Source organism: Haliotis rufescens, unplaced genomic scaffold (assembly GCF_023055435.1).
Source record: "Haliotis rufescens isolate VD_foot unplaced genomic scaffold, xgHalRufe1.0.p SCAF_12, whole genome shotgun sequence".
NCBI lineage: Eukaryota > Metazoa > Mollusca > Gastropoda > Lepetellida > Haliotidae > Haliotis > Haliotis rufescens.
Genome location: NW_025963802.1, coordinates 2,537,796 through 2,554,948, shown reverse-complemented (window position 1 = coordinate 2,554,948; position 17,153 = coordinate 2,537,796). Strand labels below are relative to the sequence as shown.

At 42.6% G+C, this 17,153-nt stretch overlaps 1 protein-coding gene and 1 non-coding gene across 2 annotated transcripts; both read left to right on the top strand.

Moving 5' to 3' along the window:
- The first annotated feature begins 9,112 nt into the window (after nucleotides 1-9,112).
- On the top strand, nucleotides 9,113-9,185 carry Trnar-ccg. The gene has a single exon. It is a non-coding gene; the product is annotated as a tRNA-Arg (tRNA).
- Nucleotides 9,186-11,510: 2,325 nt separating this feature from the next.
- On the top strand, nucleotides 11,511-12,847 carry LOC125378377 (M-phase inducer phosphatase-like). The gene is made up of 5 exons (XM_048393831.1): nucleotides 11,511-11,570; nucleotides 11,752-11,913; nucleotides 12,049-12,176; nucleotides 12,385-12,502; nucleotides 12,680-12,847. Exons 1-5 carry the CDS (start codon nucleotides 11,511-11,513, stop codon nucleotides 12,845-12,847), a joined length of 636 nt encoding a protein of 211 aa, XP_048249788.1.
- Nucleotides 12,848-17,153: the final 4,306 nt, after the last annotated feature.

The following is a 17,153-nucleotide window of genomic DNA, read 5'->3' as shown; positions in this document are numbered from 1 at the left end:
CTTTAGCGATGTCAAATACATGATGTAGTTCCTCTACTCCTGTGCCTGATAACAACGTCTTTAGCGATGTCAAATATATGATGTAGTTCCTCTTCTCCTGTGTCTGGTATCAACGTCGACTCTGGTGTCTACTCCCTCTACAACATCTCCTACCTGTACTTCGCCATGGTTGGGTGTCTGGTGGCGTTTTCAGTGGGGTTGGTGGTCAGTCTGGCGACAAGTGAGTCATCTGTGTTAAATTGGCACCAGCAGCCACAGCCCGGCTGTGAATAGTTCCCTGAATTCATCGATATTCTAAACAGATTTTAAGTTTATTAATTTAAATATATTCATGTACTCTGCCCTTAACGGATGAGTCGACCCTTTATGACTGTTAACAAGAATAACATGAGGATGAATTCCGCTGTATTTATTGAGTTAATGTGGAGGTACATGTAGGTGGTGAATTATATAATGAAATGTATGTCGTCAGAACACCTGCATGAGCCGGTGAGGGATGAGAGGCTCCTCCTGCCCTTTTTGCGGCGATTCTGGAGCCCGAGTCAGACAGATGCATCACGACAGGTGAGTGAGTGAGTGAGTGTCTGTGTGCAGGGTAACTTCCATAATAGTCCAGACCGCCTCCGTGGTCTAGTGGTAGAGCTTCCACCCGGAGAGCGAAAGGTCCGGGTTTCGATCCCCAACCGCGTCATACCAAAAGACGTTAAAAGATGGTACTTGTTGTTACCCTGTCTGGCGCTCGGCATTAAGGGGTTAAAACAAGGACTGGTCGGCTCCGACTCAGTATACTGTGTCGGAGTGGGGTATTCATGTTAAACTGCGGCATGGTATCGCAGTGTGCTAGCAATATAAATCGGCATCAGTCCGGACTAGTACACGCAGTCACACAAACACACACACGTACATGCACGTCGCTATATAAGTGCAATAATCTTGGAAGCGACGTTAAACCCCATTTCACCTCACCTCACCATAATAGTCCAGCTTTATCACAGCAGCTTTTAAATAACCAGATTTGAACCTGGCAAGGCACTGACTGATCACAGAGCCTGTGCTCCCGTTCCAGTTATATAAGTCGCACCACGAGGAATAACAAGGGGGCGGTGGGGTAGCCTAGTCGTTAAAGCGTTCGCTCGTCACGCCGAAGACCCGGGTTCGATTCCCGACATGGGTACAACGGTGTCCCCCGCCGTGATATTTCTGGAATATTGCTAAAAGCGGCGTAAAACCATACTCACTCACACAGCGTTAACTTACGTTCTGCACCATCCCCACCACACTGATACATCGTCTCAGCACCACCGACCCGAACCGCAGTTGGAAATACTGTAATGACAAATAGCATATTCAAACTGAGTTGTCTTTACCAAATTCAAATGCCATTATTTCCTTTTCAATCATATTCTTTTCTTTTCCCTGAGTGAGTTATAGTTTGTCACTCGGGCATGATGTGTGACTAATCATCCATCGTAAAGTCCCTCAGTACCCTCTCTAATCTCAGTTTGAAAGTCTGCTGGAATATTGCTAAAGGCGGCGTAAAACCAAACACACTCACTCACTCATAAGTAAAGGGATTCGGCTGTATCGCGAGCGCCAAATCGATGGATTAGCGGTGAGTGAGGTGAACCGTTTAACCGTGTGCGAGACTATCAATACTACTACCACTACTACTACTGCTACTACGAATAACAAGGGAAAATAACACACATCCAACCATAGCGCTTAATAGCTCCAGGGGAACATGTGACCCATGATTCGTGGTTCGACTACCATTACGCCCGGATTCTAGGTTTGTCAGCATCACACCTGTGCTCCTGGTTTCGTTATTTCGGGCTTTCCTCCGCCACTGACACGCCGTGATATAACTGGAGTACTGTTCAAAGTAGGGTTAAAACCAAACTCACTCATTTATATCTCCAATACTTTAACTGTGCATCACACAACTCTTGCTTAGAAGTTGTTTGATCAAGGTTACTACATTCAAGGCATCAGTAAAACTTCAAAACGTTTAATGGTAGACATGTGGAGGACATTTCCAAATTTGATGCATCAGTGACAAAAATGATATCCGATGCAATTCTGTCTTTAAATTGTACCATATTATGTCCCGTGTTTTTCCAGGTGAACAATTGCCTTGTAATTGCATGTGTTTATGACGGGTGCCACCGGTGGGACAGGATAGGCTCACCTTTTCGCGAACACCTGGTATCATCACTTTTTGATAGTGATTCATAAAGACATGACTCATGGTAAAGTAGGAATCTCAATTGAATCATGTATTTCTTATGAATTCGGAAAGGGTTTTGTAGCTTTTATTTAGCAATACCAGCAATCAAGGCGGTTGACTCCAGAAAAGGGCTATACACATTGTATCCATGTAGGGAATCGAACCCAGGTCCTTAGGCGTGACGAAGGAATGCTTTCACCTCAAGGGTACCCCACAGCCCCTAACTTGTCAGAATATGACGCGAAACAGTTGGTGCCCCGTGTTGCGTTTCATGGCAAGCTATTCCTGTCTAAAACAGAGATACTTCAAAGATGGGGTCCATGAGGACTATATTATGTCTACTGTATGTTTGGCATATTCGCACATAACATTTCTTTCCCTCTAAGAAGATGATCTCAACATTGCCCGAGCTTATGAAGGATCACATCCATTGTTTCAGACTGAGAAACCGGGGGATCCAGCCACACATTCCATGGAAGGACTACAGATTCAAGAGCAGCTGATCGCTACTGAAGTATTCCCAAAACCATTTTCTGACATGCTATGAACTAACTTGAAATCAATTCCCGCAGTGATGGAAATGTTAACAGCATTGGCTACGTAATACTGCCATATTTGGTCATTCATTACGTATTGGAGAAAACACGCTTACCAGGTTTTGGTAGACAGAGCTTCGCCTCCCTGGTTTTTCCCGACCCCCAGGGCATGCTCTGTCTACAAGAACCGAGGGGAAGTGTTTTTCCATACTTATAAACCGTCTGAATTGATTAAATGTTATAACGAGCATCTATAAATGAGGCGCTTCAGTATAGCGCTTCCTTGAAGACGTGATATCATAACTTGCACGTGAAATTCGCTGACTTGCCAGGCGTCCAAGAGCACTTGGATGTGTCAACAACAAAACACAACTAAAATACTTACTTTTAGATGAAAGTGAAATCTTCGGTTTCTAAATGTTTGTGTTGCAAAATTCCACCTCTTTTTAACTTTTCAAAACTTTACAAGATATTCGACTTTAAACAATCCAACTGTTACATAGAGGTAGTTGTGACGTAACGGCTAGCAGTTACTGCACGTGCAAATTGCGCAGCATTGATAAGCACTTGTTTAAAAGCACGTGTTTTGAAACCTCGCTGTCCTTTCACCAGAGACTCTGAAGTGATGTCGCTTTTAAATGTCCACGCGGAACTGTACACCTGACATTCAAGTTTAATTGAATTAAAATTTGAATTGCTTCTTGTTGTCATTTTTTCGGTTACTTGGTTAAACCTGGGATTTGAGGTTTTAAATTCAAAGTAAATCCTGCCGAACGAAAATAAAAACCTCATAATAGGTTTTACTTTGAAAGTAAAACCTCTTAATGGGTTTTACTTTGAAAGTAAAACCTCACAATAAGTTTTAATGCCTATAGAAAGAACTCTCTTACTTAATAGAGATCCCAATGAATAGGTTTATAATATGGTATATTTCATAGTACGGCAGAAACAAGAAGTGATGGTCAAAGAGTATGGTAATTTATACGAAGACCACAGGCAATTGTAAAACGGGCATCCTTTGCAGGAATTGACGTTTCATGACCACCAACAAACTTGATTTTGGTAAGAAAACGTCCTGGATGTCCTTGTTACTCCTTTGTTGATGTTGTAAATAAAACTTTGTCCTTGTGCAAGTATTTTCTGTTGCATTCCGACATCAAACGTACATAGTGGCAGTTTAAAAGTAACAAACTCATTTTTACATACAAACGGAAAAAAGTAAATGTGCTTCATATAAACTTCAATAAATATATATTTATTCTAAAATGCATCCTTTAATACGTATTCATGAAGACATCTCCTCGCCTTCAAGGTCGTGATTCACAATTTGCACGCACAGCGCACAATTTGTATATTTGCTTGTTAGTTGGGAGCTTGATACTCACGCACGTGTTTTTTGAATGTGTACAGTACTCAATGATTGTTCGGCTATCGGGTTTTCATAAATGATTGTTTTACCGTAAATAATGTTTAAGCAATGCCACGGCTTGCTGAAAATCAACGTCTATTCCGCAAACAGGAGTTTTCAGAGATATTAATGTCCATCAAGACATAATATTTGGAGACGTTATCTACAGCAGAGCAAGACTCATGACCCCAGGCCGGCCATCCACGTGTAACGTCAACAAGACAACCATATTCGGTTGGTGCATCTACGCAATCAATACCAAACTGCAACATCAACCGCACGGACAATTCCTGTGTTGAGACCAATTAATGGCAGAACCATACGGTTGAGGGAGCCCTAACAACAGGTCCTGACGTCCAGCGATACGCCCGATTTTGCTTCCAAGTCATCACGTCAGTAACGCATAGCTTGATGTGGGGAGCTTCTGGGGTTTAGAAGACAAGACTGGGAAGGTATTACTGTTCACCGATGATTCCAGTTTTCATCTGGACAACTCTGATGTTCTACAAGGGTCAACAGGCATCAAGAAAAGTTTAGGGATGGAAGTGTAATGGTATGGGGTGGCATCACAAACCCATGAGAAAACACAATTTAGGTCAATTTTGATGGCGTATGTTACCAGCACGACATCGTTCAAGATCATGTTCTACCTTTTGTTCAAATGCAGGGACGTAACATCACGTTGCAGCAGGACAATGTCCGCCCACACGGTGCATGCACGTGTTGTTTGAGGCAGAATAACTTTGCTATGCTGTGACGCGTTTCTTTGGTGATTTATATATTTGGTTATGTATATATTTAGAAATATTAAAATCCGTTCATGAATTTACATGAACCTCTGGCAACTTGACTCATTTTATCCAACTGCAAACTATGGTTTAATATCTCATGTATCTGATTTCTGTTTACCTTCTTTTACTTCGGAGTGGACAACTGTTTCTACAAAATAACTGCCTTATTATTTCCCCTTGACTGCACAATATAACTGATGACATTGTAAGACATCTGGAGAGGTATTGATACAAGTCTTGTTTACCAATCAAGCTTCATGCATGTGATGAAATAAAACACATATTTACACTGGTCTGGTCGCCAACATGCTTCCATTCATTGCTCATTTTACTTTATTTAACGTGTATATTATGTGTATTATTGTTGACGAAAAATATTGCTGAGACTACGTTTAATTTTCTTTTTATTATCTTATATCGATTATATTTAGCCTTACATAAGTTTCCAACTATACTTTCATGTGACATTTCATTATTTTCCGTTTTTGACAAAAAGGTGTATGTTCGAATATATGGATTTGTATAAACAAAGTTTCTTTCTCCGTTTAGAATTTTAATGCACTGAACGCAGGGAAATACTGCTTCACTTGGTCCAATCTGCATGTAAAGATAGAACGTGTAATGCAGGAGATGGGTGTGGAACACAGGAGATGGGTGGGGAATGCAGGAGATGGGTGTGGAGCACAGGAGATGGGTGGGGAATGCAGGAGATGGGTGTGGAACACAGGAGATGGGTGTGGAACACAGGAGATGGGTGGGGAATACAGAAGATGGGTGGGGAATGCAGGAGATGGGTGTGGAACACAGGAGATGGGTGTGGAACACAGGAGATGGGTGGGGAATACAGAAGATGGGTGGGGAATGCAGGAGATGGGTGTGGAACACAGGAGATGGGTGTGGAACACAGGAGATGGGTGGGGAATGCAGGAGATGGGTGTGGAACACAGGAGATGGGTGTGGAGCACAGGAGATGGGTGGGGAATGCAGGAGATGGGTGTGGAGCACAGGAGATGGGTGGGGAATGCAGGAGATGGGTGTGGAACACAGGAGATGGGTGGGGAATGCAGGAGATGGGTGTGGAACACAGGAGATGGGTGTGGAACACAGGAGATGGGTGGGGAATACAGAAGATGGGTGGGGAATGCAGGAGATGGGTGTGGAACACAGGAGATGGGTGTGGAACACAGGAGATGGGTGTGGAACACAGGAGATGGGTGTGGAACACAGGAGATGGGTGGGGAATGCAGGAGATGGGTGTGGAACACAGGAGATGGGTGGGGAATGCAGGAGATGGGTGTGGAACACAGGAGATGGGTGTGGAACACAGGAGATGGGTGGGGAATGCAGGAGATGGGTGGGGAATGCAGGAGATGGGTGTGGAACACAGGAGATGGGTGGGGAATGCAGGAGATGGGTGTGGAACACAGGAGATGGGTGGGGAATGCAGGAGATGGGTGTGGAACACAGGAGATGGGTGTGGAACACAGGAGATGGGTGGGGAATGCAGGAGATGGGTGTGGAACACAGGAGATGGGTGGGGAATGCAGGAGATGGGTGTGGAACACAGGAGATGGGTGGGGAATGCAGGAGATGGGTGGGGAATGCAGGAGATGGGTGGGGAATGCAGGAGATGGGTGTGGAACACAGGAGATGGGTGTGAACACAGGAGATGGGTGGGCAATACAGAAGATGGGTGGGGAATGCAGGAGATGGGTGTGGAACACAGGAGATGGGTGTGGAACACAGGAGATGGGTGGGGAATGCAGGAGATGGGTGTGGAACACAGGAGATGGGTGTGGAACACAGGAGATGGGTGGGGAATGCAGGAGATGGATGTGGAACACAGGAGATGAGTGGGGAATGCAGGAGATGGGTGTGGAACACATGAGATGGGTGTGGAACACAGGAGATGGGTGTGGAACACAGGAGATGGGTGTGGAACACAGGAGATGGGTGGGGAATACAGGAGATGGGTGGGGAATGCAGGAGATGGGTGTGGAACACAGGAGATGGGTGTGGAACACAGGAGATGGGTGTGGAACACAGGAGATGGGTGGGGAATACAGGAGATGGGTGGGGAATGCAGGAGATGGGTGTGGAACACAGGAGATGGGTGTGGAACACAGGAGATGGGTGGGGAATACAGGAGATGGGTGGGGAATGCAGGAGATGGGTGTGGAACACAGGAGATGGGTGTGGAACACAGGAGATGGGTGTGGAACACAGGAGATGGGTGGGGAATACAGAAGATGGGTGGGGAATACAGGAGATGGGTGGGGAATACAGGAGATGGGTGGGGAATACAGGAGATGGGTGTGGAATACAGGAGATGGGTGGGGAATGCAGGAGATGGGTGGGGAATGCAGGAGATGGGTGTGGAATACAGGAGATGGGTGGGGAATACAGGAGATGGGTGTGGAACACAGGAGATGGGTGGGGAATACAGGAGATGGGTGTGGAATGCAGGAGATGGGTGGGGAATGCAGGAGATTGGTGTGGAACACAGGAGATGGGTGTGGAACACAGGAGATGGGTGTGGAACACAGGAGATGGGTGTGGAATGCAGGAGATGGGTGTGGAATACTGTAGGTGGTTGGGGAATACAGGAGATGCGTGGGGAATACAGGAGAGATAGGTGTGGGATACAGGAGATGGGTGTGGAATGCAGGTGATGGGTGGGGAATGCAGGAAATGAGTGTGGAATACAGGAGATGGATGTGGATTACAGGAGATGGATGGGGAATACAGGAGACGGTGTGGAATACAGGAGAGATGGGTGTGGGATACAGGAGATGGGTGTGGAATACAGGAGATGAGTGTGGAATACAGAAGATTGGTGTGTACTACAGGAGATGGGTGCGGAATACAGGAGATGGGTGTGGAATACAGGAGATGGGTGTGGAATACAGAAGATGGGTGTGGAATACAGGAGATGGGTGTGGAATACAGGAGATGGGTGTGGAATACAGGAGATAGGTGTTGGATACAGGAGATGGGTGTGGAATACAGGAGATGGGTGTGGAATACAGGAGATGGGTGTGGAATACAGAAGATGGGTGTGGGATACAGGAGATAGGTGTTGGATACAGGAGATGGATGGCGAATACAGGTCATGAATGGGAAATACTGAGGTTAGGATGGGGAATACAGAGTTAGATAAGGACCTGCTCCATCAATGAGGTTATATATAATAAGGGATTGTAATGTCTAACAATTCTGCTACAAAATAGCATCGAACATTTTGTTTCAAACATTCAAAAAACTTTATAAATCTCTTGTTTACCTCAAAGAATTAAATTATCCTTTGATCAGAAAAAAATATATATGACAAGAAATAGAATTTGGAAACATATGTCTTTGGTCACAGTTCCTGTGGAACCACAAATCCAAACAAATGTGCCTTCTGAAAGTGTAGAGGCTGGCACCAAGCATGCCTTCTACAGAGTAAGTGAGGGATTGAGCAAGTTATTTCCATCACCTCTGTCACAGAGAAGAACACGAAGGATGGACTTCACACACTGTACTCATTTGGGGAAAAGAACCTCGGCCTACGGCGTGACGCTTTGGAAAACTACATACATTCTGAACCAATCCGTGAAGATTCCGGGGTTACGCCGAAGACCCGGGTTCGATTCCCGACATGGGTACAATGTGTGAAGCCCATTTCTAGTGTCCCTCGCCGTGATATTGCTGGAATACTGCTAAAGGCGGCGTAAAACCATACTCGCCCGGGATGGAATAGGTCTTCAGCAACCCATGTTTGCCGTTCAAGGTGACTATGCTTGTAAAAGGCGACTAACGGGATCGGGTGGTCAGGCTCGCTGACTTGGTTGATGTTTGTCATCAATCCCAATTGCGTGGATCGATGCTCATGATATCAATCACTGGATTGTCTGGTCCAGACTCGATTATTTACAGACCGCCGTCATATAGCTGGAATATTGCTGAGTGCAGAGTTAAACAACAAACATACTCAACCCTTTGGGGTACCCTTACCCATATGAGTGAAATGACGTTCACAGCGACGTGACACAGAACACACTGACCCTCTTCACCTCTATTTTGATTATTTTGTAACAGATCAGCGGTTAGAGGTTGGGGTGGGGGCTTGCATCACGGTCAACATCCTATGTAAGATGGGCTATCAGGCGACCTTGTGGCCTAGTGGATAAGGCGTCGGCCTCCGGAGCCGAAGATTGTGGGTTCGAGTCCCATCAAGGTCGGTTTTTTTAAGAAAATGTTTACTTACGTTGCAAACTGCTTTTCCTTGATATTCGCTGCATTTAATTCGCGCGGCGTTGAACAACAAACCAACAGAAAATCGCATATTGTTCCCAATGTGTCTTCCGCGTGGCCCATAAACCACCTCTTGTTTTCCCAATTAATCATAAGGAACTGTCATGGGTTATTGTTCAACGTCACATTTATATTTTCCGGTTGTCTTGTATTCTTTTATTGCCCCATTCAAACGCAAGTTAAATCTTTACTGGATGTCATTACTGTGTAACAATACATATTCCGACACATTAATAAACCCCTTCTGCCCTCACACTGTCCAGTTACACTCAAACTACTGTCTTCCTCTTTGTTTGGTCCAGTTTGTCGGTAAGTGTTGTAAACTACATAATCTGTGCACCAATCCTTGTAGATTATTACACATTGTCACCTGTGTACCTTTCTATAGCCCCATTAGCCACCACCACTGTCTTCCTCGCTTGTCCTACACAAATAATGTAACGAGCTGTCTTATTGTTCCACTGCGCACGTCTAATTTATACATCTTATCTAATATACCTGTATTCCAACATCAATTATCGGTTTATTTGATGCCCCGCCTGGATTATCACTTGGTGATAATCTCCTCTCATCCCCGTACAGAAACACTGGACACACAAGCCATCACCGCCCCTCCCCAAGCTGGAGCGCTGGTAACTCACGAGGTGCTAGCTTCCTATAATTGCTCTGTTTAAGGCTGGATTTGTTGTTACAGAGTTTCAGTGGCTGTTTAACTCCCAATAAAGTAATTAGCCAGAAGTGTTAGCGGTAGTGTGCTGTAGTTGTAAAGTAGTTTGTATATGTAATCAGGTTATTGATAGTGTATAGATATATATACAGTATGGGAGGCTGCAGGGGACATCATTATCTAAACTAAACCACCAACACTAAACATCCAAAAAACATCAACTCACCCCCACACACTCCCTTAGTCCCAACCACTCCCCCAAGGCATGTATTCCAAATCTCAAAATTTCAAAACTTTATATAAGCAACCACTAAACCCCCCTCCTTGGTTGCACTCCTCTCGCTACCACTTTTATACCACTAAATGGCCCGGCCGGGCCCGTGTGCGAAATACGCTCCAGTCGGAAAGCGCACGTAAAATCTCCTAATATAAGTAAGTAAGTAATGCAGGGGACATCATTATCTAGCTACGATTGTATCTGACGCAGGGGAAGTCAGTACAAGAAAACTCACACTTTGCATCAAACAGGAAGACAGAAAATACAGGTAAGGATTCATTTTTATTTCAAGATTTTGTAATATTTCACCAACAGTCAGATCATGGCTGTTAATATCCATCAACACACCCCATAGGAAACAGAGGACAATCACTAATTCACATCACATATCTGTTGTAGTACAGTTCAGTATGCATTGTTGCACAGTGACATATATTTAGTATCTTCAGTCATCAATATGTATTATGACTCAATTTCATAACAATGTAACTATTATTTTCAGTTTTAAATGACCTCCTCTCCAGTGTCCCGGATGAACATGCTTTGCCTTGATAGTCCCGATCACGTGACACTGGGTCTTCTGGGTATTCACGAAGATGCTGGTGTATTGCCTCGCAGCCTCACTTTCGACGACGATGATGACTCACGTGACAGCGGTTTCGAATCTCACGGGAGTGATACTGAGGTAAATATCCCGACAGTGTTGCTATTTCCACAGAACAACATACCATACTTTTAGTGTTCACAAGATGTGGGTCAACACGTGATACTCATAGATTTATTTACCAGGACCTGAACAGACAATGCACCTTCACAATGCATCTTAATATTTCCTAATTTATGATCCTGGGGGTTAGATCAGGCCCCCAGCACCCTATGATGGTCTTAAGAGGCGACCAAATGGATCGATTATCAGACGCAGTGACTTGGCTGATTGCGTCATCATACGCCGACGGCGTGTATCGTTCCTCTTTTTTATTTCACTGGATTATCTGGTTCAAACACGATTGTTTAAAGTCCGCCGTCAAAGAGCAGGAATAATTCTGAGTGCGGTTGTAAACAGTAAACAAACAAAACAAATTTTCTATTACAAGTATGAAGATATTTGCTATCTCATTTTTTCAGGGATCTCCGCTCAACTGCTTTCTGTCGAGTAGAACAATCACCGACTTCAGTTCAGTCAGAAAATCTTTATTCTCACCAAAACGACCACATGATGAGGATGAAAGTCCTGTGACAAAGAGATCTAGATTGGATGAAGACACGGAGCATCAGAGAGAGCTATGTATTTCTGAATCCCCCGAATCCATGAAATCAGCGGTGGATAAGATGGAGGCGGAAATCAACCTGATTGGCGATGGCTCAGAGGTAATAATTTATGTATGGCAAATATTAATAAACCACACACGTGTCTACACACTTTTCGTTGCTCGTTCAAGACATGTTCATCTTCTGAAATTATTCTGAAATGGTCAACGGGATCTGACTCTCATTAATTTCGTGTCATGTCGTGTTTTATTGCATACTCAATTCCTTATTTTTTATCCAGTGCCACAGACTCCCGACCATCACAGGCCGACACAAGGATCTCAAGTCAGTGTCTCCACGCACAGTCAAACACCTTCTGACTGGCAAATACAATGACGTCATTTCCGGGTACCAGATCATCGACTGTCGGTACCCATATGAATATGAGGGTGGTCATATTGAGGTAAATAAAAGCCATTTGTTGATGATTAAGACGGCAATGATGCAATGTCTTATCTGTAAATATCATAAATATTCCTGATAGCGATTACAAAACATTTTGTACATATTTTCAATCCTATGATCATGGTTCTTACAGGGTGCCATAAATCTCCACAACGAGGCTCAAATCAAGGAGTTAGTCACCAGCCTACAGGGGAGGGAGTCGACTCAACGGAACATCCTCGTCTTCCATTGTGAATTCTCGTCAGAGAGAGCACCCAAACTGTAAGTCGTGGTACCTCTTTTGAAACATTCTTTTTCGTTAGACCCTGACGAGTAATGTTTAACTGGTTAACAATGTCCTCGGTTCTGGACCAAGCCGAGGCATTGAACTAAGACTTAAAATAGTGCATAGTCGATATATAGTTTTATGCTATTATATACAGTTCATACCAAGATGTTCCTCAACTGATGCAAACATTCTCAAACCCAGATTACGCCATCTTCGGAGTTTAGACCGGAAGTTGAACAGCGACCGCTACCCGTTCCTCTTCTACCCGGAAGTGTATCTGCTGGATGGCGGTTACAAGGCCTTCTATGAACAACACCAGGTGCGTTCACATTTCACTTACAGGCAGTTTTAATCATTGTAATTATGTCAGTGAAACGTAGAAACAGCATATGTATAGTTCTTTATCTGATTAATACAACACGTATTTCACAAAGCTGTATTTCAAAAAGAGGTTGCAGTGAAATTCCGTTACTGACAATGTTCCTTATTCTTTCAGCGCCAGTGTCAACCAAACACTTACATTCCCATGCTACACCTGGACTACGCCAGTCAGTTACGTCACTTCCGGTCTAAGTCCAAGTCAAACAAGACCACGAAAAACAGATACTTGCGGAGTCGATGTTTAGAAATTGATGTTTCACCACTTAAATTTTCACTCTTGTAATAGTGACATCATTTACAGATCACTTTTGACTTTGTTGATATTGTTGATATTATTACATTGTTATGTATCTTTTGTTGATCGTTCTCTGCATTTTAGTGCTGATTGTCTATGTTATCTAAAACCGAAATAAAAGTTTTGATGTACGCATATATTTCTTCTTTTCCAAGCGTTCCAGTTATCAATTCTCAAAGATGGTCACGCATTAATTTACTATCATTATATGAAACCTGTCTTTTTGGATGTCGGGTGGTCGGGTAGCCTAGTGGTTAAAGCGTTCACTCGTCACGCTGAAGACCCGGGTTCGATTCCCGCATGGTGTCCCCCGCCCTTTTATTGCTGGAATATTGCTAAAGGCGGCGTAAAACCACACTCACTCACTCACTCGTTTTGGATGTTTATACAACAAACACTTAAGGAAACTTTCATAAGATTTCTGACGCAAATGTGACGCATCAGTGACAAACATTATGTCCAATGCAATTCCCCATCTTGACTTGTACCATATGTTCACGTGGTGTTTCAGGTGAACAATCGACATGCCTTTGCATGTGTTTTTGACATGTGCCACTGGTGGGGCAGGATACGCACCTCTTTTAGAAAACAACTGATATCATCACTATAACAACTGATATCATCAGCTATTCGTGAACACATGCTCGTGATATAGTCGGAATCGTACAATCGTCTCTGCTACTGGCAGAGATTTCGTGTGGTTATGGAAATGTTTTTGTCGTTTGTATTTATGTAAAATGGGATAGATAATGCAAGTTGCTTAACAACAAAGTGATTAACACTTTCCTGACCAAACCACTTCCTCGATAATTCACGTACGACAGAGGAGTGGTTCATACTTTACAGACTAAATATAACGGGATATAGCAGTCCAGATATATGTTAACTTACTTGATACACTAAACAGAAGACTAATATATCCCTGACCTGGTAGAACATTCTGTCAATGTAATCTACTTTTCAATGTAGAGCTAGGTTACCTGTAGGTTTAACCGCGCTAAATTGTATTTGGAACTGAACGCGCAGCATGAGGCTTCAAATGGATTGTAATGCATTACAAAGCTAATCAGACTTTCATAACATTCAGCGCGGCGTCATTACTCATTTTCACTGATCCATTCATATAATTGTTACTGCTATTCTGTAGGATGGAATAACGCCCTGGTTATATTTATGTTTGTCAACACCATATCCGTGCTTGTAGGTTTCACCAAAGTGGTTAACGTCCATGGCCTGCATTACCTCGAGTGTTACTCACATTAAGCTGACACATGGTGATATAGCCGGAATACTGGTAAAAGCGGCGTTCGGTCAAACTCACAGACTCACCATATACGGAAGCCACATCAATCCCATTGCTATTGTATGTATGTGTGTACTATAGGCCTTTGACCTTTTTCAGTACTGAAATAAAGATTGAATACAATTAGCATTAAATTATTCCGCCAGATGTGATGACAGTGGAGAGGGTGACAGTAATGATGGCATACGTTAAGTATTCAATTCTCTCCAGGGAAATTCCAAATTCTCATAATTTCTTTATCCAAGTTTTCCCAGATCAGCTACGATTACAATCACTCCGTAAGTGCCCCATTTAGCCCGACTTGATAGTAACACTAAGTTTTAGTTTCGAGTTCTGGTATATACCTACCTCTGACATGTCCCTGGCCAAAGGTATTTCCCGGTAGGTTGGCACTGTCTGTACCTGCTTCACGATGACATTCTTCTTGGATTAAATATATATATTCACTCAAGACAAAATATTTGAAAAAGTATTAATGACAAATTTTAACTTTTCTTTTACTTTTAGTGTGACAGTGCACAGTTTTAAATATTCAAAAATATACTGTTATCAATTACCATGAATAGGATTTTTTTGAATGCCAAATACAGTGTGCTCAAGGTCGGCGAATTAGGGAAAGTCGTTATTTAATGCAGAAGTGGATGATTTTGAAAGTAATTACTTTCTAAAATTTAAAGGTATTTCAGCACTGTAGTTTCTCACTGTCTGCAATGCAGGTATGTAAAACTAAGCACGAAAGACTCTTTCTCCTTGTTGTCCTCCTATCAGTGAAATGAAATATATAACGTCAACGCTAGAGAACAGTCAGTCTATATTGTCTCTCGAAACAGATTCCAATGCAAAGCCTTAACAATGAGTTTTGATTTATCAGTATGGAAGCGTATTAGTATTATACCTACATCTACGTAGACGATACTTACATCTACGTAGACGATACTTACATCTACGTAGACGATACCTACATCTACGTAGACGATACTTACATCTACGTAGACGATACCTACATCTACGTAGACGATACTTACATCTACGTAGATAATACTTACATCTACGTAGATGATTCTTACATATACGTAGACGATACCTACATCTACGTAGACGATACTTACATCTACGTAGTTGATACTTACATCTATGTAGACGAAACTTACATCTATGTAGACGATACCTACATCTACGTAGACGATACTTACATCTACGTAGACGATACCTACATCTACGTAGACGATACTTACATCTACGTAGTTGATACTTACATCTACGTAGAAGATAGGTTCATCCCTGTATGTGATATTATTATCGTACGTATCGTTACTCTGAGAGTGATATTGTCTTCTGCAGTTGCGACCCTAGTTGGATACAAACATTTATGTTTTTAATTAAGGTGATTACTTTATTAATGTTAATTTAATTAAATGTTTGGGAGCATGTTGTTGTTTTTTCAACCTGTCAAACTAATAGCGCTTAAATAAAAACACAAACTGCAGAATTGTACCTTCAGTGCTTTATAAGATGATGACGAGTATTGGTTTGATATAGGTTTGTAGTTTGAATGATTCTCACCCCTTCATATTCACGTTTTACCTCTTAAACCTAATTTCCGTCATGGAGAAATCATGAGGATCAACATATTTCTCCGGCTTTAAACATGTTGTGGTTGATATATGATTTCGCTAAAGTTTTGAATAATGTGCTCTAGCTGTTTATTTGTTTGTAGTTTGGAGAACAGTTTGTGCTTTCCTCTCTTTTTTTACGGTTGTGAGAGAGTATGGCGTGTGTCATTCTCCAGAACTTCGACACATTGAAATGAAGATTGACTTGATGCAATATTTAGATAATACCCCATTCAAGACACGTCAAGGCAGAAGGTCAAACAAATCGGTCATTATTAATGAAGCCAATGTAACTGACCCTCGAATAGTGTAGTGTAGTGTAGTGTAGTGTGGTGTGGTGTGGTGTGGTGTGGTGTGGTGTGGTGTGGTGTGGTGTGGTGTGGTGTGGTGTGGTGTGGTGCGGTGCGGTGCGGTGCGGTGCGGTGCGGTGCGGTGCGGTGCGGTGCGGTGCAGTGCAGTGCAGTGCAGTGCAGTGTAGTGTAGTGTAGGGCTTTCATCTACGTAGATGATGTTTTTTAGACTGTGGCACTAATACTCTTCCACACATCAGCACACTTTAGTCTGAAAAACAAAAGGTGGGAGATACTTTAAATCACGTACAAAGCACGCTATTGTCTCTCATTTTCTTCAGTGTGTCACTCTAAAACGTCTCTATGTATCCTCTGTTCCTTTTAAAACCATCAGCCCTGACAGGTGCTTACAAACGCATAGAAAGTCCAAATAGAAAAACAAGAAAAACATGTTGAATAAAAAAAACAATATAAGAATAAGTTATTAGCTGCAACATATGGAAAAAAATATATAGAAAATAAATCTAGTCAGCATGTAAATGCCTCCTTATAAGGTTGAATAATTCCCGTCTAATATTACGTCAGTGTGTGATTATGTACCAGCCAGCACGACTGTAGTCAGCATGTACTGTCACTTTGCAAGTACTGTAGCAAACATACGAATCAAATGTATGGATCAGCAACAAGCTATGTTAGGATTTGAATCAGCCATGAAATAAAATTTGACCTTAGAGTTTACAGTCTTTAATGTATCGTTTAAAAGATCGTTGCAGACGGGTAGAACTTACGACATTCATAATAATATCATATTTTATTTGGCTATACAATATCAAGTGAGCCAAAACGCATGAACAAGCGTCTAATGTTTTGTGTTTGTTTTACACCAACGTGATTGACGTCTCCGACTGCAACTTGATGTTTCTTCTACATTGAGCTGACGCGCCGTGAAAATTAAAATTATACCGTTTAAACCAGCGTTAAATTCAACTCATTCTAATGTTTTCCAACATTATGTTATGTTCGTGTCACGATTCGTCTTCAATTTTTAGTTGTCCCTATTGGTGCCATTTCTTGACCATCCCCGTTAT